Raw genomic sequence first — 24656 nt, 5'->3', positions numbered from 1 at the left:
GCGTGTCATATCTATCTGTGTACATTTTTCTATAAAACCAGAGGTTCAGCTCATACCTCCCACACCAGTTCTTCTCTACATTTTCATTTCTCAAATTTTAGATTTCATTCTCCATTCTCAATGGCAGACATGGAAGAGGTTTTGGAGAGGCAAGAGCGAGAAACTAGAGAAAGAATGCGTAGACGAGCTGCAAGCAAAAGGGCGCAGAGAGAACTAGATGAGCAACTTGGCATAGCAGTTGCTTTGCTGGAGGAAGAAAACCAGGGTCGCCGTGGTTCACGAGAAGGCCGTCGCCCAAATGTGGACAGACATAGACATTCCCGGGGTAAGAATCTTATGGAAGATTATTTTATCCCACAATCTCTGTACTCTGATGTTCATTTTCGAGGGAGATATAGAATGCAACCCCATTTGTTCAATAAAATCATGCATGATATTTGCAATTATGATGAATATTTTGTTCAAAAGAGAAATTGTGCTGGAAATTTGGGACTTCTTCCAGAGCAGAAGTTCACAGCTGTGATATGAATGTTGGCGTATGGGTCATCTGCTGATCAGGTGGATGAGATTGCTCGGATGGGGAAGTCCACTGTTTTGGAGAGCTTGGTGCGATTTTGTGATGCAGTGGAAACTCTGTACACCAGAGACTACCTCCGCAGACCTACGCCCAGGGACCTGCAAAGGCTTCTCCAAAAAGCTGAGTCTCGAGGATTTCCTGGCATGATTGGTAGCATTGACTGCATGCACTGGCAGTGGAAAAATTGTCCAACTGCTTGGCAAGGGGACTACGGAAATAGAAAAGGGCAGAAAAGTATCATCCTGGAAGCAGTTGCTGGTTTTGATACATGGGTTTGGCACGCCTTCTTCGGAGTTGCCGGATCTCAAAACGATTTGAATGTCCTAGGTCAATCCCGGTGTTCAATGATGTTTTGAGAGGTGAAGCCCCAAATATCACATATGAAATTAACAATACCATCTACCAGACCAGGTATTATCTAGCTGATGGCATATACCCGAGGTGGACAACATTTGTGAAAACAATTCCACATCCCCGATCCCATAAGCAAAAATTTTTTGCTCGCTATCAAGAGGGGTACAGAAAAGATGTTGAGAGGTGCTTTGGTATCCTTCAAGCTCGGTGGGCTATTATCAAGGGCGCGGCACGTCTATTTGACGAGGAGGTGCTTAGGAGTATAATGATGACTTGTATCATCCTCCATAACATGATTGTGGAAGATGAATATGATTACGATGCTGATGACGTGTATGAACCAAATCCCATGGACACGGCCCTAACACGAATTTATGAAAAACCAGTGGGGCCAAATGGAGAACCAGTGCAGCATGAACCGTTGGTTAGAGACGGTAGTTTCATGCCCCGTATGATTGATCGCTACACGGAGATGCAATCGTCGTATATTCATGAACACCGTCAAGTTGACTTGATGGAGCATTTATGGGCGGTGAAAGGCAATGAAGAAATGAAGGTGAATGAAGTGAAGTGAAGAAGTTGTTTTTAATTTATTATGTTTATGTTGTATGTTGTTTATTTTTTGTTGTGAGTGGGTTGTTTATGTTTTATGCTTTGGTTGTGGGTTGTTTATTTTTTATGCTTTGGTTGTGGGTTGTTTATTTTTTATGCTTTGGTTGTGGTTTGTTTATTTTTTTTATGCTTTGGTTGTGGTTTGTTTTTTATGTATGGAATGTTTTGAATAAAAAGGATTTTTGTTGAATATTTTCTTTATTGACTAAAAGAAAAGCAATACAACTAATAAAATAAAATACATGAATTAAACAAAACAAAAAATACAATGAAATCAAAGGCAAGTAAACTAAGACATGAAAGGCAAACAAACTATTTTAATGGTTTCCATCATTTAACCAATCCGTGTTGCTAGGTCCATCGTCACGAAAAAGTCTTCGTCTCATAACATCCCTTCGTTCTAGCTTCCAAAATTGTTTTGTTTCAGGGGACATATGGCTTGTATCCATGGCCATGGTTTCCCGATCTTTTTTTTCAATGTTTTGTTCGCGTACATACTCCCTTTCTTTGCGTACATACTCCCTTTCTTTTGCATATTCTACTTGAATAGCCATATCGTGCTCTTGTTGTTTCAAGTCCATTTCAATTCTCATGGCTTGGTGCTTTGAAAGTTCCTCCAAAAATTTAGATGCATTCTTGCTAGAATTACTCCCTCTCTTCGCCTTCGCCGCCTTCCTCCCAATAGGCCTTGGCTCATTTTCAATGGGTGAGTCTTGACTCATCGGGGAATCCATAGGTGAATCCGATGCCGGCGTCTCATGAAGTGGAGTCTCGTTCAAGACTACCGTCGGAACGGTTGGAATAATTTGGAATCTCTTACAAGTCTTCACCACCTCCCAACAATGGGTATGGTTGAAACTTTTTTTTCCCTTGCCCAGTAGCACCAAACCACATTTGTGCTTGCATAATCTATAAAAAAAAATTAAATGGAAATGCAAGAAAATTTATAAAATATTGGCAATGCAACATGTAAAAAAAAAACTAATGCAAATTAAATAAATTTTAAAAAAATGCAACATGTATAAAAAAAAAAAAACTAGAGACATATTAACAAAATATATAAATTGCAAGAAACATTTAAATAAAAATTAATATGACATAGAAATTAATAGAAGGAAAATGACAAATAATTTACCTCACTGCTAAGGTTTTCTCCGCTTCGATGGTTGTCAATCGCTTTTGCTAAGGCATTTCTCCATTTCCCCAACTCTTTATTAAGAACTTTCCACCTACTAGATAATGTCATTTCTGTACGTGTAGAACCAATTGCCCTTTCACAAAATGCTTGATGAATTTTTTTTCACATATGTGAAAATTTAATCTCATTGCCCGTTACGGGACAATGACTAACTTGGACCCAAGCCTCACACAAACTAACATCTTCCATCATGCTCCATGCCCCTCCATTTTCATTAGAAGAACCCATAATATGATAGAAAAAAAATAAAACTTCAAAGTGAAAAAATATTGAATAGAAAGTGAACAATAGTAGAAGGAGAAGAAAACATATGAGGATTTGGTGTTAAAAGTGAAGAGTATTGGTTGGTATTTATACACAAAAAATTCAGTAATTTTTGCGTATTTTTTATATAAAAAAATTCGATTTTTTTTCAAATTTTTATTGCAAAAAAATTGGCTGCCGTTGGATTGAAGAAAAAAATCGAATCGGAGCGACCAGAGGCTGCCACGTGTCAAGTAGCTGTTGGCGGCTACTGTAGCGGTCTGTTTGAATTTTTTTTTAACGTTGGCGCGTGCATTGGAAAAAAAAATTCAAATGCGGGAGGGCTGACGCCAGCCTGGCGTCAACCATGACGTCATCGCCCTCGGGCCCAAGCTCGGGCCGAAATCGCCTTCGGGCCTGCCCAGTCACGTGGACCCCACACCTCGCCCGGGCTGCTTCCAACTGCTGGACCTCCATTTTTTGCCCAAACCCCCTCCAGCCCGAGTTTTGAACCACTGCTGGACTTGCTCTTATAAATGTAAGGGTGAGAGATGGCCTTCCGGATTCTCTGGTTAGGATTTTTTCTTTTTCTTTTTTGGTTTTTTGTTTTCCTTAGCAAGAAACTCTCCCTGCTATATTTTCATGAATTTTAAGAATTTGTTCCCTTTAGTGTTGAAGTTAGTAAATGATGAGGCTCCTCTCCAGCCATGGAGGAGAGCGCCCCTCTGCAAGACCATGTTCTATAGAACAGTGAGCACAACATGGGCTTCTCTAGGCAACGGCATGCATAAAGTCATCAATCCAAAGGCTTATAGTATAAAGAGATATTGAGTGATATATCCATTCTTAGCACTAATATTATAAATAAATCTTACACTATTGAATTTCTATATATATAAAAAAACTCAAAAAATGACAGCTGATCTTATTGAATTTAATATTGATTATTAAATTACTTTGATGCCCTATTGAGTATTTTGGGTATTTTTATGAGATTTTGGGGTTGGGCTTGTTTTAAGAAATTAATAGTAGTTTTGTAATTTATAAGAAGTTAAAAGCTTTTTTATAATATTATAAATGAGGTTTGGGTGTGTTTCTAAAAGTCCAATTTAATTTAGACCCCTATATTGGGTATAATAGTGAAACTCCCTATTATAAATTTGTACCCTTTTTAAATGGGAAATTGTATGTACACAATGCCAGTTGCTCATTATACCCCACTTTTGTTTTAAATCCCTAAAGGGCCAAACCTCCTATTTTTGTAACCTTCTTTTATAGGGTAAATGGGAACTTTTTAGGATAGGATAAAAGTTTTGTATAAGATGCTGATATGGGGTTAGTCAAGTTGGTTATAACAAATGTGCTCCTCACTCTGCATCAAAATTCGAATCCCCTTCGAATTAGATTAAAGTAGAATATCGTTTATATAAAAAAATTAAAATAAATGTTGTGTGATATATAGAAATTCCCTTTTCAATTTTAATCGCAGCTTTTGGTTTTGTCAAGTCTGAACCTACTTTGGAACTTTTTATAAGTTCCTACCCACTTGGTTTTTCTGGAAATTACTTTTATAATAACAAATAGAATAATAAAATAATACTAATAGCTAACATCCAAAAACTAAAAAAACTGAAAATATGTGAGGAAATTATATACTTATTCAGCAATGCATAAAGCGATGCCAATTTTCCATCATAACACGCAGGGGCAAAAAGATAAGGAAAGCAGAAACTGAGGTTGGAAAACCCCTCCAATCAATAAGCAAAGGAAATTGAAACAGAGGTCCTACAAAGTTAAAAAGAAGAAGAAAAAAAAGAAAGCAAAAGTCTTTTTGTTTTGAGATCTTCTTCTAAGCTCCCTTGATTAGGGTGAAGGCTTCAGACTCGCTGGGAAGGGCAGGGATTGCTCCCTTCTTGGTGGTTGTAATGGCTCCACATGCATTTGCAAATTTCAGCACCCCTCTCAACCTTTGCTCATCCTGCACATTCAATTCAATCACATAAATTAAATACTTCATGAGATATTTAGTGATATACCCATTTCTAACACTAATATTATAAATAAACCCTACACAATTGAATTCCTATAAACAAACCAAAAAAAAACCCAAAAAATGATAGCTAGCCTTATTGAATTTAATATTGATTATTAAATTACTTTGATGCCCTATTGAGTGCTTTGGGTATTTTTATGAGATTTTGGGGTTGGGCTTGTTTTAAAAAATTGATGGTAGTTTTGTAATTTATAAGAAGTTAAAAGCTTTTTTGTTATGTTGTAAATGGGCTTTGGGTGTGTTTCTAAAGTCCATTTTATATAGGGTATTTTTCTAATTTGGGCCCCCATATTGGGTATAATAGTGAATCTCCCATAATTCATTATGTTTTTCTTCTTTCTAGCACTAACATGCATATGGATCAAATCCATAATATTTATTGTTTTTTTTTTTTAGATAATAATAATACTTACTTCAAGAATAGATTGGTCATCAACAATCTTTGCAAGGAGGGCACCCACAAATGAATCACCAGCACCAGTAGTGTCCACTGTTTTGACATGGAAGGCTTCCACGGATCCCCGGAAATGCTGCATTTGTTTCATAAGCACACAATCAATCAAACTAATCAAACCGAAATGAAAAGAACAACAATCAATCAAAGCAATCAACCCGGAAAAGAAAAAAAAAAAAAAACAATCAATCAGTTGGAGCAAACCAGCAATGCCTGCGTTAACTAACATGTCACATATTTGCAACTGAGTTCATTTACAAGGGAGTGTTGATTTGCATCATGCTTAAGTCCCCCTCCATGCGTAGATTCCATTAAACAAAAGCAATAAATAAATAAATAAAACTCAACTACCCAGATGCCCATCTTCCCCCCCACATTAAAGAGAATACAATACCTCCAAATCCCTATCTATAAAAACATACTAAATTCCAAAAGTTGTCAACAAAATAAAGAACACATAACTCAAATCCACTTTCCAATTTCATTTGTTATTTTGAAAAGGTTCTGTTGTTATTTTCTTTTTTTTAATATTCAAATCAATAGATCACGATATGATTCCTTTTAGATCAAGATATATTAAGATATGGGTCCCACTAATGGGAAAAAGAAAAAGAGAAAACCGGGATATGGGTCCCACTAATCCAACTTCCTTTGTCCACAAACCGAAATCATGAGAATGACCTAACACTACCTAACCCCAATTGCCCAAAGCAATAAAAAGTCAGAATTAATTATATAACTATGCAAATGTAGCTTAGGTGAGTTGGTCAAGGCAGTGTGCGGCGGCGCACTTACACTCAAGTTAGATTATACAACAATGCAAGTGCAAGAAACAGTATTGTATTGTATTTGTATTGTATTGGATGAGATGAACTGACCTTGGTGTAGTATCTGCAACCTTTCTCACCAAGAGTGACGAGGAGGAGCTTCAAGTTGTCCTTCCACAGAGTCAATGCATTCTCATCATCAATTTTAGGGTTACCTGTGAGGAACTCAAGCTCCACATCGCTAATCTTGATCAAATCAGCCTTCTCCCATATGCTCATAATCTGCTTGCGTGCCTCCTCCGCAGACGGCCACAGCGGCAGCCGCAGGTTCGGGTCGTAGGAGAGTAATGCACCGGCATCTTTGGCCACCTCCATTGCCTTTAGATGGGCTGATCTGCATGGCTCCACAATCAAGCTTATGGATCCATAGTGGAACACCTTGGCCTATATATACACAAAACCAAAATTGGTCTTAGCTAACAACCATGAATACTGCCTGTCCATGGCACATGCTTGCTAAGCTGGATTTGGGTAACATGCACCAATTGACATAAACCAGTAGGGCCCATGACCAAAATTTCAATTAAAAACGTATGCGCATGTAACCCAAAAAAAAAAGTGAAAAGGAGTGATGGGACTCGTTTCCATCATCTCATTTCCCATGCTGTGATGATGGGTTACTATTTTGTTCAACACTTTTTTTTTTCTTTTTGGGTAAAAATTTCAACAATTATTTCTTTTAAATGATTGAAAAGTCATATTGGTGCGCGTGGGGAGACATCTGGTCTAAGTAAACAAAAGACACTGTGGATAACAACCCCCACTCCCTCACCAGAACGTGTGATGAAAGAAAACAAAGACGCTCCCAAATCCACACGCTGCCAAACTTTGGGCGGATGTTTTGGACTAACATTACTAATAGATCTGTGATAAGCGGGGACCCACCGCATCAGAAAATTACGGGTGCCGAGAGGCGAGTGAGTGAGATCCAGTGGATCCTAGATCTAGTCTTGGGTCCCAGGCCGGTGGCGCTTACGTGTCAAAAGTCAGCAAACAACTATTCCGTCAACGGCTGGTGAGATTATCCCGCCCACCCTCGCCCCCTCCTCCCTCCAAATTTTCCGACAAAAATAAAAAAGGCACAAAAAACGTAGACCAAAAAAAATAGTCAGATAGACAGAGAAAACGTACGGATTTGATGAGCTCGAAGTTGAGCTCGTCGGGCTTGAGCAGCATATCGGCGCTAGGGTTGCGGTAGAACATGAACTCGCGCTCTCCGTCGGCGCGTAGGGTCACGAAGGCCAGGGCGGTGCGGGCGCCCTGATCGAAGAGGATGCCCTCTCCGGTGACGCCGTATTGCTTCAGGATGCCGGCGAGCATGTGGCCGAACTCGTCGTCGCCGAGTTTTCCGACGAACGCAGCCTTCCCGCCGAGGCGGGCCACAGCAATCGCCACGTTAGCAGGAGCACCACCGGGGGCCTTGAGGAAGGCCGGAGCCTCCGCCAGCGAAACGCCCGATTCAGTGGGCACAAAGTCGATCAGCATCTCGCCGAAACTCACAATCAGGCCTTTTCCGGTCGCCGGTACGCCATTGTTAGCCATAGCTGTTAAAAGAGAGAGAGAGCAGAGAGAGAAGAGAGAGAAAGGTTTGGTGGATGGTGAGGGAAATATTAAGAGAGAGAGAGAGAGAGAGAGAGAGAGAGAGAGAGAGAGATTGGGAATAGCAGGTGGAGGGAGTATTTATAGGAGTGCGAGAAACCGAGGAAGAGGATGATCCGAAAATAAAATGGATTATGAATTATGATTATGAGAGGAAGCCTTAAAAAGAAAGGATTAGGATTTCTAATTAAATTAAAATTAAATTATGATAATATGGATTGCGAGGGGTCCTAGAGTGAAATGGATTATGACTTTATGAGGAGACCTTAAAAAAGAAAGGATTGTAAGAAAAATAAATTTTTTTCCAAATAATTTACTAATTTATTGGCACACGTGTACTTGTTTTTTTTTTGTTTTTTCTTATTTTTTTATTTTTAAGAAAGTTAAAATGAATCTAGTCCTGTTACATAAAAATAAGACCTATGTTTTAATTTTATTTTTCATTAAATATTTTTAATATGTAAAAATGTAAAATAATTATATGATTTTTTTAATTAATATTTTTAACTCTTAATATTTTCATTAATTAATAACAGAAATTTTTTTTTGGGGGAATATTCTAAATATTTTCACTATTATATAAATCTATAATCTTTTTTTCAGTCTTCAAAAAAAATATATTATAGGTGAAATTAACCCAACTACCTTTATGGGGCCCACTTGGGATACCGAGCCCAACAAAGGAGGGGGGGAAAAAAAAGTAAAAAACATCCTTTTTCATTAATTAATTGCTCAATTCACTAATGTCCCTTTTTGTTAACGTATTTATGGGTATTTAATTTTGATTTTTAAGACTTTTGTGGGATTTGTGAGATTGATATAGGTTTTGTTTATGGTTAATTTTATTTGGGATTTAAGATTTTTTTTTGTGCGGGATTTGTGAGATGGAAATAGGTTTATCTGTTACGTTTCTTACCGCAAGTGGATCATATTATTGTATTTGTTGTAGGGGGCCGGGGGGAAGTGTGGTGTCATGGTCAAGTTTGGGTGTTGAAGTATAAGTACTATCCACCCCTTCTTTCTTAATCTTTTGAAGCATTTTCCGCTTTTGTTTAGTTTATTTGTCCTTGGATAAGTGGACTTATAATCTTATTTGGTTTCACTTTTAATAAATCTTAAATAGAATACAGGTTTGATTTACGGTTTGATACTTTTTAGAATACAATGATAGTAAGATAAATGACTTTGAGTTTTTGTTTAAGAACAATAGGATATGTATTTGATATGTTTTAGAACGGACTAATACTCCTACAACAAGGCTACACCACCACTATAATGAAAGCTTAGCCATAACTAATTAGGTATCGAACTCATCACAAATATATATATCGTCGTCGTCAACCATTAGAGAACCTCAGACCTCCTTTAATTAAGTGAAGAAAAATATCACTAGACTAAACCAAAGGGTAGTTGGTATATGAGTTTGAATGTTCCGTTAATCTTTTTAGGATTTTCATATTATGCTTGTGTTTTTAGTTGAACTTTTTAGTTTATTTCTAAATTATATGGTTCTCAAACTTCTATATAATTATGTCTTCAACATAAATCATAAATAAATAATAATCTAATCTCAATCATCCATTTGATGTGTTTATGGGTCAAAATGTACCATACATGTGATCCAATGGCTGAAATTAGAAGTACTTAATCAATCTTTAACATAAAATATTTTATGAAGCCCTTCCCCATATTAAAATTATCACAAAAGCACATGTATAGCATGTGCTTCTCCATAAAATCACTTAGAAAAACAATGGCTTCCTCCCTCCTCAAAGTGAAAACGGCTCTATGAGTTTTTTTTGGAGAGAGGGGGCTAGGGTATAACGAGAGCGATTCTATGGGGAAGAACCTACCATGTGCTTCTCCATAAAATCACTTATATGTAGAAGTGATTTTTCACAAAAGTGATTATTGGCCTATCCAAAATCACTCTGAAAGGAACCCAACTTCCACTTAATTACTACTTTTACACCTATTTGGGCCAAGTGGCTCAGCTCATACAAATACAAACTTCAACCCCACCCCCAATCCTAAATCAGGATCCTATTTTAATGATCTTGAATCTGATCCTAAATCAGGATCCTATTTTAACTACCTTGATCCCGACTACGACGACGACCCCGACCCCGACTCAGATGACTACCACAACCCCGAATCTGTCTATGATTCAGTCTCAGATCCCGACTTCGACTTTGACTCCAACCCCGACTTAAGCTCAAATCTCGATCTAGATTCCTACTAAACCTATATCATATGCATCTTTCATTGCACATATTATAACTTCCCGACTAACGACCCCGACACATGGACGAGATTGCGCATATTGTGGTGAGACTTGTTTTAAATTGCATGGCTACCCCGATTGGTGGGCTACTCTCCAAGATCGAAACACAATGTGATACGGCTAGTAATGGTACTGGTTATGGATTCCATAATTCGAATAAGAGTGATTCCACGAGCTGGATAATTGATTCTGGTGCAACTAATCATATGACGTTTGATCTTTATGATTTTCTGAATACTACCTAACCCCGACGAACTTGTACTATTAACGCCAATAGAGTTACTTATCTTGTGATAAGGGCTAGCACTGTTGCCCTCACATCCTCTCTCAATGTCTAATACTTTATTTGTTTCATCTTTATCCAATAAATTGATGTCTACTAGTCAGATTACTGAACAATTGAATTGTTGTGTACTCATTTACTCGATTTTTGTTTACTTCAGGATATTTACACTAAGAAAATTCTTGGTCGTAGTACTAAGAGAGGAGGGCTCTATTATGTAGATAACTTTAGCCCTGTCATGGCTAATAGTGTGACGTATCCCTCTGATACCAAACAAAAGCAAATTTGGTTATTGTACCGTCGATTGGGACATCCATCTTTACTTATCAGAAGCATCTTATACCATATTTATTCTCAGGTTTCAAGAACTCTGACTTCAAATGTGATACTTGTATTTTGGCCAAGAGTCGTCTTGTGCCCTATTCGTTGAGTACGAGGAAGTGTACTACTCTGTTTACGTTAATTCACTCTGAAGTCTGGGGACCTTCACCTATCACTGTGCCTTCTGGCGTTTAGTGGTTTGTCACATTCGTAGATGATTGTACACATATGACATGGCTTTATTTGCTGAAGAATTTTTTTTTTTTAAAAAAAAATGTTTCCCAGATTTAAATTCTTCCACAATACAAATAAAAACTCAGTTCAATGCTCAAATACTGATTCTTTGCTTAAACAATGGTGGAGAATTTGTCAATAATGACTTTCAAACTTACTTCCAATAACATGGAATTATCCATGAGACGACTTGTCATCAGTCACCACAACAAAATGGTGTTGCTGAACGAAAGAATCGACATCTTCTTGAAACAGCTAGCCGCATGCCATCTGATGTATTGAACTTTAAAACTCTCTTACAAGTACTTGCGCAACACAGGCTTCGTTCATTTTCACAAAAATCAACGTAGCAAACTTGATCCCTGTGCGCTTCGTTGTGTTTTTGTGGGTTATGTAACTCATCAAAAAGGCTACCGTCGTTATCACCCTCCTACCCCACGTACCTATGTCATTTTGGATGTGACCTTTCTAGAATTTGAGATGTTCTTCCATGACCCAATATCCAATTCTATGCTTGAGGGGGAGATACGCAATGAAGAGCAGAATTAGAGCAACTTGAAAAAGGAAGAAATTCACCTCTGTACAGAAGTTTGAGGATCAATTACACAATTCACTAGATCAGTGGGCTTTAGCTACATATATGCAACAACGTGAGGAGAAGTGTTGCCGTGATTTGTTGACCATTGACTTTCTTTTCTTACACACCAAGGATTCCCATTATAAATGTATTTGCACTGTAAATAGAAATATAGATTTATTATTTACTTAGCCACTAAGGCTCCAACCTCCTATAAGGAGAGAAATATACAAATTATTCCCACAAACAAATATTCTCATATTAAATTTCATATTTTAGCAAAAAACACAGCCTCTAAATATAAAGGCTCAGGATCCATAGATTAGAAACTACGTTTAAAAATAAATAAAAAGATTAATGTTAAAATCATCTAGTTCAACGTCTATCTAATGTTGATACCCTCATCCATTTTTATTTCTCATTGATCTTTATGAAATTCCAGAAGTATGGGATCTCTAATAAAAATAAGTTTAACCTCAAGACTATTTATGTAATTAACCTATTTTATTCTTAATATATTAGCACATTTTTAACGAGAAACTAGCAGAAGTTTTAATTCGTTCTACAAGTCTCTGAGTTTTAATTTTATACATAAAGTAAAGATTTTTTATTATTATTTATTTTATAATTTGTGCACATAGATTATTTCAGCACGAACTCTCAGCCAACAGTTACGGCGTAAGTGAGTCAGTTCATGGTTTCACACAAAGAACGACAAAAGGAGTTTGAACAAAACAATGTCATATCTTTAAGTTTTGATGATTTCGTGTTGTCTATTGTGGTTGGATTTTCCTAGGCACATGATGCGCTGAGGGAAGTACGTAGTACATCACATGGCACACGCATATACTTTTTTTTAATTCATTTTATTTACATTAATACCCTTTTAAGTTTTTGGTGTTTTCACAAACTATTGAGGTTTCACAAGTTACACGAACACTTCCTACAAAACTTATTTTCATTGATTGTTCGTCCAAAAATTAATTATTTTATAATTAAAAAAATATGTAAATGATAAATTTAACCATGCAGTTTAATTTTAAAGGCTAATTTTTGTATTTGGAGATTTATATATATATATAATCAACATAAAAGGGTTTTATGAAAATCTTTTGAAACTTCAGTTGTTGTTCATGTAATTTCTGAAACCTTAAGGGATTTTGGAAAAAAAATGAAAAACCTCAGGGGTGTTAATGTAGCTAACTTTTTCACAACTCATATTGCCCTATTATTATAAAAAATAAATAAACAATAAAGAAAAATAAATAGAGGACATTAGATTAGTACTAGTTGCGTTTTTTTTTTTTGGTCAAAGGAAATGAAAATTTTCATTACCAAGCAAAAGCATACACTGCCATATGAGAGTCCAAATACAAAAAGGTGGGCATGATGTGCACCACTTTGGCATGTGCTGGACATGGATTTGGTGAATAGCTCGTGGTATTACTTTTCAATTCAATGCGGCTTGAAACTGGTATTCTAAGGTTGAAGCAAATTATAAGTAGAAAGTATATTATATGCATGCATTATGCATATTTGGGTTGTAAAAACAGTGTGTTCTTGAATTCGTGGATGTGCTCTCTAAAAAAGAACAATTAACTGGTTGTTTGATGTGAAAACTGAAAACATGTTTCATAACATATATATATATATATATATATATATATATATATTTTCAGTTTTCAAAATCACCCTGATTTTTAAAAATAATTTGAAAGTGTTTTTAAGTTTTTTAATTTTTTTTGGCTCTCCTTTTTCATTCATTAATTTTACATCACCACACATGAAATGCACTACAATTACCAGAAATCGGTATTTAGGACCTCCCGACTTAAACCCATACGCTCAATTCTTGCGTTCGGCCACAAATTCAGTCCAAGTGTTGGGACCTACAGATCCAAAATTCATAAAAATAATCCAGCCTAATTCAAAAAAATTCACTGAAAAATACCACGAACTTTTTGTAACATGCACTTTCATTTTATGATCTCAAAAAATTGCATTTCCAAATTCCACATAAAATTGAAATAAATTGCCAAAAAATTTTTGTTCAGTTTTCAGTTTTTTTGAAAACTGAAATTAGCTACCAAACTTTTTTTTTTTAAAAATGAAAAATGAAAACTAACATCTAACAACCGAAAATTGAAATGGCTATCAAACGAACCCTAAGTTGTTGTAGGAATCGTATGAGAAATAGGTAACTTGTCTTTTAATCAATGGCTTTGGATAAAAACTGGCTAAAGTGGGAAAAGTTAAATGACATTTCGAGAATAAAATCTGCTTAAATTGAAACATCTCTATGACCAAAAAAAAATTAAAAAATTAAAAAAATTGAAACATCTCTGATGCTTAACAACCATACCAAACATCACTGCTTTTCGCACGCCCATTAGCAATAATTCCCATCCTTACCTATCAAATATACTTCTTCCACCAATGAAAAAAATAATAAGAAAAATAAGAAAAAGTCTTTCATTATACATCTTTATCTTTCAATATATACAAAAGAGGAAGAGGACAAGCCAAAGGGTACCAGGTACCTTACCTTAGTGCTCCAAAGATGAGGAGAAAATAAAATAAAAAGGATAAAATAAAGATTCATATCAAATTTTCTCGTCTACGTTCCAATCTCCCATGCTTAAAATCAAACAGTTGCGTCTTCGAGGTGCTTGCTTCATCATCAGAACTATATATCTTGTCATCTTCAGAATCTGATTCACTTAGTGATAAGTTGTCATGTTCAGAACCATCAGTTTCTGATAGCTCAGAGTTTGAAGAATCTGCTTCTGTCCCTGAGAGAGCCGCGGAAAAGAAATCACTAGTGGAATCTAGTTTTTGCTTTCCAAGTATTTTAAGGTTCCCTGATTCCTTGGTCTCTTCTGTTGGACTATCCAAGATTGACAAGGGATTTCTGTCATTTGGGTCACCGTAAAGTGCAATATGCCTGTAGTAGAGCTCCAATTCTTTCTCTGCAATAGCAATGAAGTGCCGCACAGACTCGAGAGATTGCTCGTACTTAAACTTTTCCAGTGCCTGTAAACAGGGGAAACAAACTCAGTAGCGTGAGACCACCACTTTCGACCCAAAACAAAAAAAAACAAAAAAAAGTGTCAGCCTGCATTACAGCAGCAATTCACCAAAGATATAATCTATGACAAAATAAATAAATAAATAAAAAAATAGATGTACCCCAAGAACCCTCTGCTCATCAACGCTTCTGAACAGATTAATACGTACCATTTTCTTTATTCAAGGATAATTTTTGCATTGAAGTACCACAAAATCAAGTTTTCCAGTCTTCCTAACAAACACACTCCAAACAATCAAAGGGAAACAAATTCAAGAAACTACATATACGGACGGATAATGCAAATTGCATGGCATTGCCTCCATCTGGAAGTTCCGGCTTCAATACTAGGCCTAAGATTTTTGCAGTAACACACTCATTTTTTTAAAGTATAAATAAGGTATTTTTCTAACCAAATCTTCAATATTTATCCTTGTCATTAAAGTTGAATTTCATGGACTTCAAAATACTTACTACTCAATTTTCATCCTAGTGCTACAAACTCATTTACAACTATGCAGCTGAAAGGATTCAAAATGGGCTCAGTGAAATGATTTATGGTTGGGTGGGTTAAACCATCAGAGATCAAGGATAGAATAGTCTGAGCTAATCTTCAGCATCAGTCAAACATCAGGAAGACAACACGAATGCATCAAAATGCTCATGAATTTTCATCACTTTTGAGAAAAACATTTTGTCTGGAGCATCAACACAGATTAGCTGGACAGAGGAGTTGGACTGTAATGTGTCTTTGAAGTTGGTTCACACTAGATCAGAAACTTCATCTGGAAGTCAGGGCAATCAGCAGGCCAGGCCGTTGACCAAAATGATGTGAATATGACTGCCATAAATTTCTTAGTGGCAAATGTTTTATCACCACACAAAATAATAAAGAGTTTCTATTGATTTGAGGAAAAGTTATTGAAAAAAATGTTGTCTTCACCATAAATAAGCCAAGGTAGTGTCAGTCATTAGACAAATTATGTGAGGAACCTCACAATACTTCTTTAAGACCCACATCACCACATTATTGATGGCATCCATGTTTAAAGGGACACACAATACTACTAAAGAGAGCTGACCAGAAGCAATAACATACAGTGGAAATCTTAGAATACAACACATGAGACCTCACAGTGAATTGTGAGAGAAGGCACAAGAAGTATCAAAGTATGCATGCTAATTTTCACTTATAGCTAAGAAGTTTTATACAAATAATTTAATGTTTATGTTGTCTCAAGCGTGGATATCACATCCACATCCATTTGATGAACAAATAAAATGACAAACCCAAGAACTGAGGCAATAAAACACTCCCCCTCACGTATCAGGTTGCAATTCCAGGGAATCAAAATCATGTTAAATTTGGTTGGTTTTTCAATGTTCCCCAAAACAGAAATTGTTATGATGTGAAGCCAACAATTATTTTATATTCTAAGATGTTGCATGATCCAAAGAACTAACATGTCACGTATATTTTGAGAGAGTGCAATCTCAGCATATGTACGTAAAGAAGGGGCCAGGAAGGAAAGATTGGAAGAGGTGCCAGTGCAATATCTAGTTACATAAGTGCTTCTCCTCACATTTCAAACTCAAATGGAAAATGCAATAAATTTGAGTTCAAATTGTACACAGTTATAAAAATGAGAAAGAAGAGAGACATATGCATCATTTGAATAGAGGAAGCTTGAAAACTCACCTTTTTCTTGGACAAAGTATTTACAGGTGACATAACTTTTGGCTGCACATAGTTCTTTCCTCGATAAAATACTATGGTGTCATCTCCAACTATTTGAATTGGGATCCCACCACTCAGTCTGGCAATTTCCTGGGCATATTCATGTACTTGTCCAGGTTTACACGGCTTGCAAATCACCTTGACGGTTTCATGTTTCTTCCAATGCATATGCATGTTAAGAATAACACCTCCGAAAATTCCTCGTTTGCCAATTGGTGCATAATTAGACTTCTTTTGGGCCATTTTCTTCATATAAAACCGCTCCTCACCTGTCAAGTCATCTGGTTTTACTTCAGGACCCTGAACTTTTGGAACTTCATACCTCTTAAGTCTTTCAATCAGCAAAGCTTCCTTTATTCTAGCCTGAACAGTAAACAAAGTCAAGAAAAGCAAAGACTGGGATAATAAATTAGGCTTTTTTTTTAATCACAAATGGTCCCTGAGGTTTGCGAAATTATCACCTTTCATCCCTAACGTTTTTTTATGACACTAATGGTCCTTAAGGTTACCTTCCACACATCAAAATGGTCCCTGCTGTTAGCTTCCGTCAAATATTCTGTTAAATTGCTGACGTGGCACATGTGGGGAGCCCACACATCCAATGGTATAGAGCCACGTGGCTTTAAATATAATATACTTTAAATATTTTTAAAACTTAAAATCCATAAAAAAAAATATTAAAAGAAACTTAAGTCTTTTATAAGTAAAAAATATGAAAACTAAAAAAAACACAAAAAAGACCTGTACCATCCCTTCTGCGTTCTCCCTCTGCCAGCACCTTCCTCCCTCCCCCTGGCAGACCCACTCTTCGCCTCTCTCTCCCTCCTCTTCCTCCCTTCTCTTTCTCTCTTCCCTCTCCCTGAGTTCTCTCTCTCTCTCTCTCTCTCTCTCTCTCTCTCTCTCTCTCTCTCATAATGGCCTTAAATTCCTCCTCTTTCTTTGAAGTCCCTGCTGTGCCTATAAACCGACACACTTCCAAAGGGTTTGAAACTTTCAACTTTAGAGGAAGAAGAAGAAGAAGAATAAGAAAAAGGTATATGTTTTCTACAAGTAGAAGAATACCAACCCAAGTCTTGACTGTCTGAAAGTTGCAAGAGTTTTTTTATCAGGGGATTTGGAGAAGACCCAGGTGGCTGTGACAGTTTGTTAACAGCAACAAGTAATTAAGGAGACAATTATCTAGGTTTGCAGGATCCATAAGATTGGAGTTTCGAAAGAAAAATCCAATTTTTAAGGACAAAAAATGACTAGTTGTGGTGCAAGGAATGGTGTTGTGAGGTGCTGGGAAAGGGAGAGAGAGAGAGAGAGAAGGGAGGAAGAGGAAGGAGAGAGGAGTGGGTCTGCAAGGGGGGGTTGGCACTGGAAGAGGGAGAACATAGAGGGAATGGTGTAGGTCTTTTTGTTTTTTTTGTTTTTGTTTTTTTTTTGTTTTAATATTTTTTATTTATAAAAAGACTTGAGTTTTTTGAAAATTTTTAAATGGATTTTAAGTTTTAAAAATATTTAAAAAATATTATATTATATTTAAAGCTACGTGGCTCTAAACCATTGGATGTGTGGGCTCCCCACATGTGCCACATCCACAATTTAACAGAATATTTGACGGAAGTTAACGGCAGGGACCATTTTGATGTGTGGAGGGTAACCTTAAGGTGATAATTTCGCAAACCTCAGGGACCATTTGTGATAAAAAGCCAATAAATTATAATCTTCAGAAGCGTAGTGCTATCAAAAGAGATTTTTAAAAGGAATGACAAAACAAGCAGGATAGGAGGGACAGTATTTGTGTTTGAAAGTATTGATATTTGGTTTAGAAGTGTTTAAATGACTTCAACCCTACCAACCATAAGAAACCAATGACAGTGAAACGGAACTTAATATAAGGAGGAAAATGTATGAGGTCTTGTGAAATCGGGAGGGAAAAAAAAGGGAAAGAAATCCAACATGATAATAGAACAAAGCAAAAAATAACAATATAATAAAAAGAAGTTGATCACAGGTCATTGTTAGAAAAGGTACAATTACATTATCTAAACATGATTGTTCAAGTCCCCCAACGAAGGCAAGGAGATAGCTTCCTAGTAAAAAAAGCACAAAATATCTATCTTTGAAGAACAGAGCGGCTATAATGAGAGGATTCATAAACACTAGCATCTTCCCTGACACAATTTGTTTTAAAATAAACTTCTTTAAATAAAATAAAAAACAAATTCAGGGGAGGGTGAGGAAGGGTGAGAGTCAAACTTTTGCTATGGTTGTCCCTTGGGAGTTATCACCTTTTTAATACTAAACAATCAAACTGAAATCCCGACCACTAATAAAAGTTTGTTAACAAATGTTTTTCCTTCCCAAAAATATACTAGAAAGTTAGCTTGGTTCTGAACATGGTATTCTTATTTCTCTTTTCTTTTCTTTTTTCCAGTTCAGTCCCAAATTAGTCTTATATGCATAAGCACTCCATAAACTTCAATTTCATACACTAAGATTTTCATATTTTTTAAAGAAAGTTTCAGAAAGTGGATCATGGACACTACAAACCTAAAGACTAGCCTTATTAAGGCCAATCCCTAATAGTATTGACCTTATTTTAGAGTTTGTTGCAAGTCATTGTGCACTAAGGAAAGCACTGGGTCTGCAGAAAGAGCATTTCGTAACGTTGATACCAGTTTCCTTAACTTTCCGAATCAAGAAAATCTGAAGTGTTTTTTAAACATTTTTCTTTTTGGTGTAACGGAATTATTAAAAATGTTACCTAATACTAAGAGTTCTTTAGAATTTTATAAATCTGAACATGATAAAACATTCCACAAACTTATCTAGCTATACACGGACGTAAGACATGTTATAAGCCTCGTAAACATACACTATACAAACCAAAGGCAACGTTCCAACTCATTTCCAAGTCGAATCCTGATTTGCTGATATACACTACTAAAATCCACCTTGGAGAACGAACTAGAACCTACCACTATTTCTGATGTTCTCAAGCCTATGAATGGCCGAGTGGTGAATGGGAAACCTATAGTTGACTGTCCTCTATTTTATTGACACTAATTTTACCCACATCCACCAAAACTTTCAAAGCAGAAACAGCACAAGTACTAAAACTATGACCAATAGGAACCCTATCTAAAAAAGACCTTCTACTAGCTTATTCAACTTGCAATGCTCCTTAGGATTCATCTTTATCCTATAATATGAAAAATTAGGAAACTAAGATCAAGGGACTAGATCAATAGCACGGTCAATATGTCTCAAGTGTCACAGCATGAACCTCATCTAGCCAATGATTAAGGATGGTCAACGCTAGACTTGATAGGAATCTGAACACTATTTACCTGCGACAACTTCTTAGCCTCTTTTTCGAACTTTCCATGGGGAAAACATGAAATTTATGCTTGCTAGGTTCTAGGAAGTGGACTAACACTTAAGATCATTAAAGCTTTCTATCCATACAATAGCTCTTCCTCTTTGGATCATGATCATAAAGCCAACGACGTGGTTGCATCCATAGGAAAGAAGAGTTGATTTAGCTCACCTTTTCAAGCTTGTACTTGATCCTCTCCTCAGCAGTGGCAAACTTCTGCCTTTTCTTCCTCTTGATGCCGAGCCGACGTGGGTCCTTCCTATTGGCCGCTTTTCTCTCCTGCTTCTCTCTCATTCTCTGTAGCTTAAACCTCTTCTTGGTCTTCCACTTCTCCTTTTTCGGAGGATCGATCTCGTGCATCTCGAACTTGGGTTTCCCTTGTGATATAACCAAATTCACCGTTCCATGGCTCAAGTTTCTGAAAACCCATGATGAGTTTGGTGGTTTTGGCAGAGGCAAGTGTTCGGGTGGAAAGAAAATTGGTTCTTGGGTTGGAAAACCTGACCTGGAAGAGAGAAAATGTGGCAAGAACGTCGTGAAAACGCAATGCTAATCTTTAAGTGAGTGACCTAGTGATCAAAATAGCCAATTATTTCCTCATTCTCACTACTCCATTTCCTATAACCCCATTCCATACAGATTTTCCACAGTAAAAAAATCATTATCTAAAGAACCCATCAACGGGGGCTCAGTGAGTTAAGTATTTGGCTGGATAGGACTTGCATTCTTGAGAATCCATATAGGTTTCAGTTTTAAAGAGTTTAGTAGGACGAAAAGTTATTTGCTTATAAACCAATTAAGGGGTTCGATGGGTTGTGTGGAGCAAAGAGTTTGGATGCAGAGAAAATTGATTCTTAGATAGCAGAAAAAAACCAAACAAACATATGATGCAGAGAGAGAGAGAGAGAGAGAGAGAGAGAGTACCTTAGGAAGAGAGGTTTGGAAGGTGACGATTTGAGAATCGAAGAAGCTCTACGAACAGCAATACCAAACACAGCTCTTGCCATTTTACTGACAAATTTTCAGGGAGAGAGAGAGAGAGAGAGAGAGAGAGAGAGAGCAAAGAAATAAGACTGCACGGTCGAGAACTAGACCGGATTCAAACCGCTATGGACCGGCGGTTTATAATACGAGCTGCGATTCCACAAGCCCAGGTCCACCCAATAAACCACGTGTCCAAACATCAGCATCTTAACGCCAAATGTTGACTTTTTTATCTTTCCGTATCCAATGTTCTTTTGACACGTCAAATGAACTTGAGTCCTCATATTTACAACCTGAACCCTTGCCTCTCTCTCTCTCTCTCTCTCTCTGTCTCTCTCTGTGGCGTCGAGACCCAAAAACAAAGTGTTTCCATGTCCTCCATGATCATCTAACAAAAGGGTCGTCACGAATTTTCAGTAAGTCTCTTACCGTTGGAACTTAGTTTGATTTTAAATTTGGGGAATTTTTCTTTTCTTTTTTTATGTGACTATTTTAGGGTTTTTTTCTGGTCAATTCTTGCGTTTTATGTGATAATTTGCATGGATTCATATATCTCTGATTGTTTTTCTTGATTAGTTTTCCGTTTGGTTGCTGAGAAATGTGGGAATATGAATGGTGGTGAAAAAAGCTTTTGACTTTGGATTGTTCTGCCTTTTGACTCTCTTACCAATGGAAGGCACAGCTCTAGAATTTAATTAGCAATTGGTTTTTTCTTTATGAAATTGGATATATTAAGGAAAATTAGAACTCGGGCTCTGTTTGATTGCTGAGGGAATGTGGGAAGAGAGAAGAAGAAATTGAATCGTCAAATGTCGCTTATCAATCTCTTTGACCCTTTATCTTAACTTCTTTCCATTTATACAAAGCTTATTCAGTTTCCAATTAGTTAGGTTGGTTTTTTTATTATTTGATTCTAGGTAGCCTAATTGACATAGAAAACAAGACTGGGAATTTCTTTTTTCTCTTTTTGGTTCTTTGGCTATGAACCAAAGAATTTGGGTTTAACCCAAGTCTTATACAATTATCGTGTCCTTTTCTGAAGTTCGTGTTGTTATCTAAACAGAACATTCTGATATATGTGTAGATTTTCTTTCCGCATTATATCTGGCAAATAATAAGACGTTTGCAAATCTGCGTCTGCTGAACATCACATGTTTGTGGGGTAAATTATTGAAAATTTTCTTGTTACTGCAGTGGAATTTTCGGTTGATGGTGATGTTAGTGGCGAGGTGGTAGGAAGTTCTGCTGAGCTAGAAATTAGTAGAGCAGGTGATGAAAATGAGACGGGTGGAAGTTCTATTGAAGGAGCATTCCAACTGGGTCAGGATGATAAAATGAATCAAGATTCTCCTGGAAAGGATATAATTCCACAAGCAGTTCCAGTTGTATCAGTGGTTCCAGCGGATGAGCCATATGTGGGTCAAGAGTTTGAAACCGAAGCAGCTGCACATGCATTTTATAATGCATATGCCACTCGTGTGGGATTCATAATTCGTGTAAGCAAACTCTCTCGATCACGGCGTGATGGATCTGCCATTGGTCGTGCACTTGTATGTAACAAAGAGGGTTATAGAATGCCTGACAAGCGCGAAAAAATTGTAAGGCAGAGAGCGGAGACCAGGGTCGGTTGCAGGGCAATGATTTTGGTGAGGAAAGTAAGTTCTGGTAAATGGGTCGTAACAAAATTTGTAAAGGAGCACACTCATCCTTTGACACCTGGGAAAGGTCGAAGGGATTGCATTTATGATCAATATCCGGTTAGTTATTGTTCTTCTCTTTTGGGCATTAATGCTAGGCAAAATTGCATATATGTCTGTTACAAATTATGGGTAGCATATGACAATCTGTTCCTTACATTTGAGCTTTTCACATGTATTGATGATACATACATCTTATCCCATATATCCCCATATTTGTAGAATCTAATCGTAATTATTACTTCATTACCCAGTGTCTTATAACATACAGTACAGCTGGCTGCATATCTGTATTTTGGTAAACACCATGCAGTTCTAATTGTTAAGTACTGTGACAAGATCGTTGAAACAAAATTTTAGCCTATTATGGTATTGTAGTTGAAATGGAAAGATTTCCTGGTTGAATGTACTTCTGTGTATCTTCGTATGGACGATCTTGGTTTGTGAATGATTTAATTAATTCTGCGTAGTATTTATAAGTTTATGCAGTAAGTTGAGTTTACAAACCAATACATTACATGTAAGAGTTACGTTCTTTTTCCACCATACTTCAGTCACTAATCCATACATTAAAATGGATTGATTAGTTCACCTATGGAACGGACGTCCAGTTCTTTATTGTGTCCATATCATTGTTACCAACAAAACATACCGACATGTTATTGATACATTTTAACAATATCGTTGTGCGTCCACTTTAACAAAAATGGACGTCCTGCACAGAGAATTTTTTATGGATTCATGCTCAAAATCATGGACAGAAAATGTAGGTGTTATTTTTGTGAAAATTCTGAAACCGGTTTGAATTCATGAATGCTAGATATTCTGTATACAATGACCTTGTGATTTGTGCTCAAAACAGCCATCGATTTGAAGTTTTGAGTATCAAAATATTATATCTTTTTTCTAATAATAGCTTGTTATGTATTTTAATTTACCTTTTGCCTTCTTATTCAGAATGAACATGACAAGATTCGGGAACTATCTCAGCAGCTGGCCATAGAGAAAAAGCGTGCTGCTACCTATAAAAGACATCTCGACCTAATATTTGAGCACATTGAAGAGCACAATGAGAGTCTTTCAAAGAAGATCCAACACATAGTAGAGAGTGTGAAGGAGATCGAAGGCAAAGAACAGCAACAACACAGATAGTTTTTCTATGGCGATCAAAGCACTTTTTGTTTTGGTGAAACACAGAATCAAAGCAATGCAGTGGAGAATGCTGCAGACATTGTTTTGATTTCAGTGTTGGCTTACGATATACATTGTCGTTCGCCGGAGTTTTAGGTGTCTAGTTAGTTTATATAGCTTGGGATGTTTTTGTCAATGGCATTCATTGGACTGCTTGGCATAAGTTGTTGTCTGCAGCAAATGGTCAGTAGGAAAGTTGTTGAGTCCATGTACAGTTTATTTAAGCCATCCATTCCATATGAATTGTGCTTAACAATGCAATAACATAGAGCAGTATTAGAATGTCCCAATGAAAGTTGAATCGAGCCATGCGCACGACACGTGAAATTTGATATGAGGTTTGTTTTGTATAGCATCAAAAATATTGTACTTGCCCTTCTAAATAGAACTTTTGCATTTTGATATTGGTCTGTCAATGATTTTGGTTTAGTTGTCGCTGGAGTGATGGATTTTCTGAAAGCTGAGTATTCTAATGCATTACTCATGCCTTGTTTTTATTTTTAATTTGGGCTCTGAATGATCATGCCTTCTTAGGTTTATTTTATTTTATATTTGTTGACACCATGTTGACCTCACCTCCTTCTTAAGCAAATCCTACAAATCAAAGGATAATCCTTGCTTGTCACACCTCACATTCCACCAAACAAGGAGTAGCCATGCCACCTCCTATGCCTTCTCAATGCCCAAGACCCCAAATCAAGGGGAGCCATGCAAAAGTCCCAACAATTAAGCAACCTTGTCTACTCCAACTTGGACTATAAAAAGGAACTCATCACCTCCAAGCAAGGGGACGATCGGCTGCCACTCTCTGCTTCTCCAAGAGATAGCTCTCCCAAGCTCTCTATTTCTCTTAGCTCTCGAGCATCTCTCCCCATATCTCTCTTATGTACAATGTAATCTCCATATTCAAATACAAATACAAAGCTATAAACTATAGTGGATGTATAGTGGGCGAACCACTCAAACACTTGTGTTATGTGTGTGATTATGTCTTAA

The 24656-nt window shown here is 36.7% G+C and overlaps 3 protein-coding genes across 3 annotated transcripts; 1 reads left to right on the top strand and 2 right to left on the bottom strand.

The window, feature by feature from the left end:
• Positions 1–4610: 4610 nt before the first annotated feature.
• Positions 4611–7953, bottom strand: LOC117621457 (probable fructokinase-4). The gene is made up of 4 exons (XM_034351947.1): positions 7450–7953; positions 6370–6702; positions 5451–5567; positions 4611–4962 (listed from the first exon to the last, which is right to left on the bottom strand). Exons 1-4 carry the CDS (start codon positions 7858–7860, stop codon positions 4834–4836), a joined length of 990 nt encoding a protein of 329 aa, XP_034207838.1. The 5' UTR covers positions 7861–7953; the 3' UTR covers positions 4611–4833.
• Positions 7954–14053: 6100 nt separating this feature from the next.
• Positions 14054–20832, bottom strand: LOC117621448 (uncharacterized CRM domain-containing protein At3g25440, chloroplastic). The gene is made up of 4 exons (XM_034351934.1): positions 20713–20832; positions 19960–20293; positions 16383–16784; positions 14054–14649 (listed from the first exon to the last, which is right to left on the bottom strand). Exons 1-4 carry the CDS (start codon positions 20793–20795, stop codon positions 14215–14217), a joined length of 1254 nt encoding a protein of 417 aa, XP_034207825.1. The 5' UTR covers positions 20796–20832; the 3' UTR covers positions 14054–14214.
• Positions 20833–21052: 220 nt separating this feature from the next.
• LOC117632294 (protein FAR1-RELATED SEQUENCE 2-like) lies at positions 21053–24062 on the top strand. The gene is made up of 3 exons (XM_034365735.1): positions 21053–21188; positions 21967–22529; positions 23427–24062. Coding segments are annotated over exons 1-3 (759 nt in total). The 5' UTR covers positions 21053–21187; the 3' UTR covers positions 23622–24062.
• The last annotated feature ends 594 nt before the right edge of the window (positions 24063–24656 follow it).

This window comes from Prunus dulcis, chromosome 1, assembly GCF_902201215.1.
Source record: "Prunus dulcis chromosome 1, ALMONDv2, whole genome shotgun sequence".
In the NCBI taxonomy this organism is placed as follows: domain Eukaryota; kingdom Viridiplantae; phylum Streptophyta; class Magnoliopsida; order Rosales; family Rosaceae; genus Prunus; species Prunus dulcis.
The sequence above is the reverse complement of the archived record's forward strand: the minus strand, read 5'-3'. Positions and strand labels throughout refer to the sequence as shown.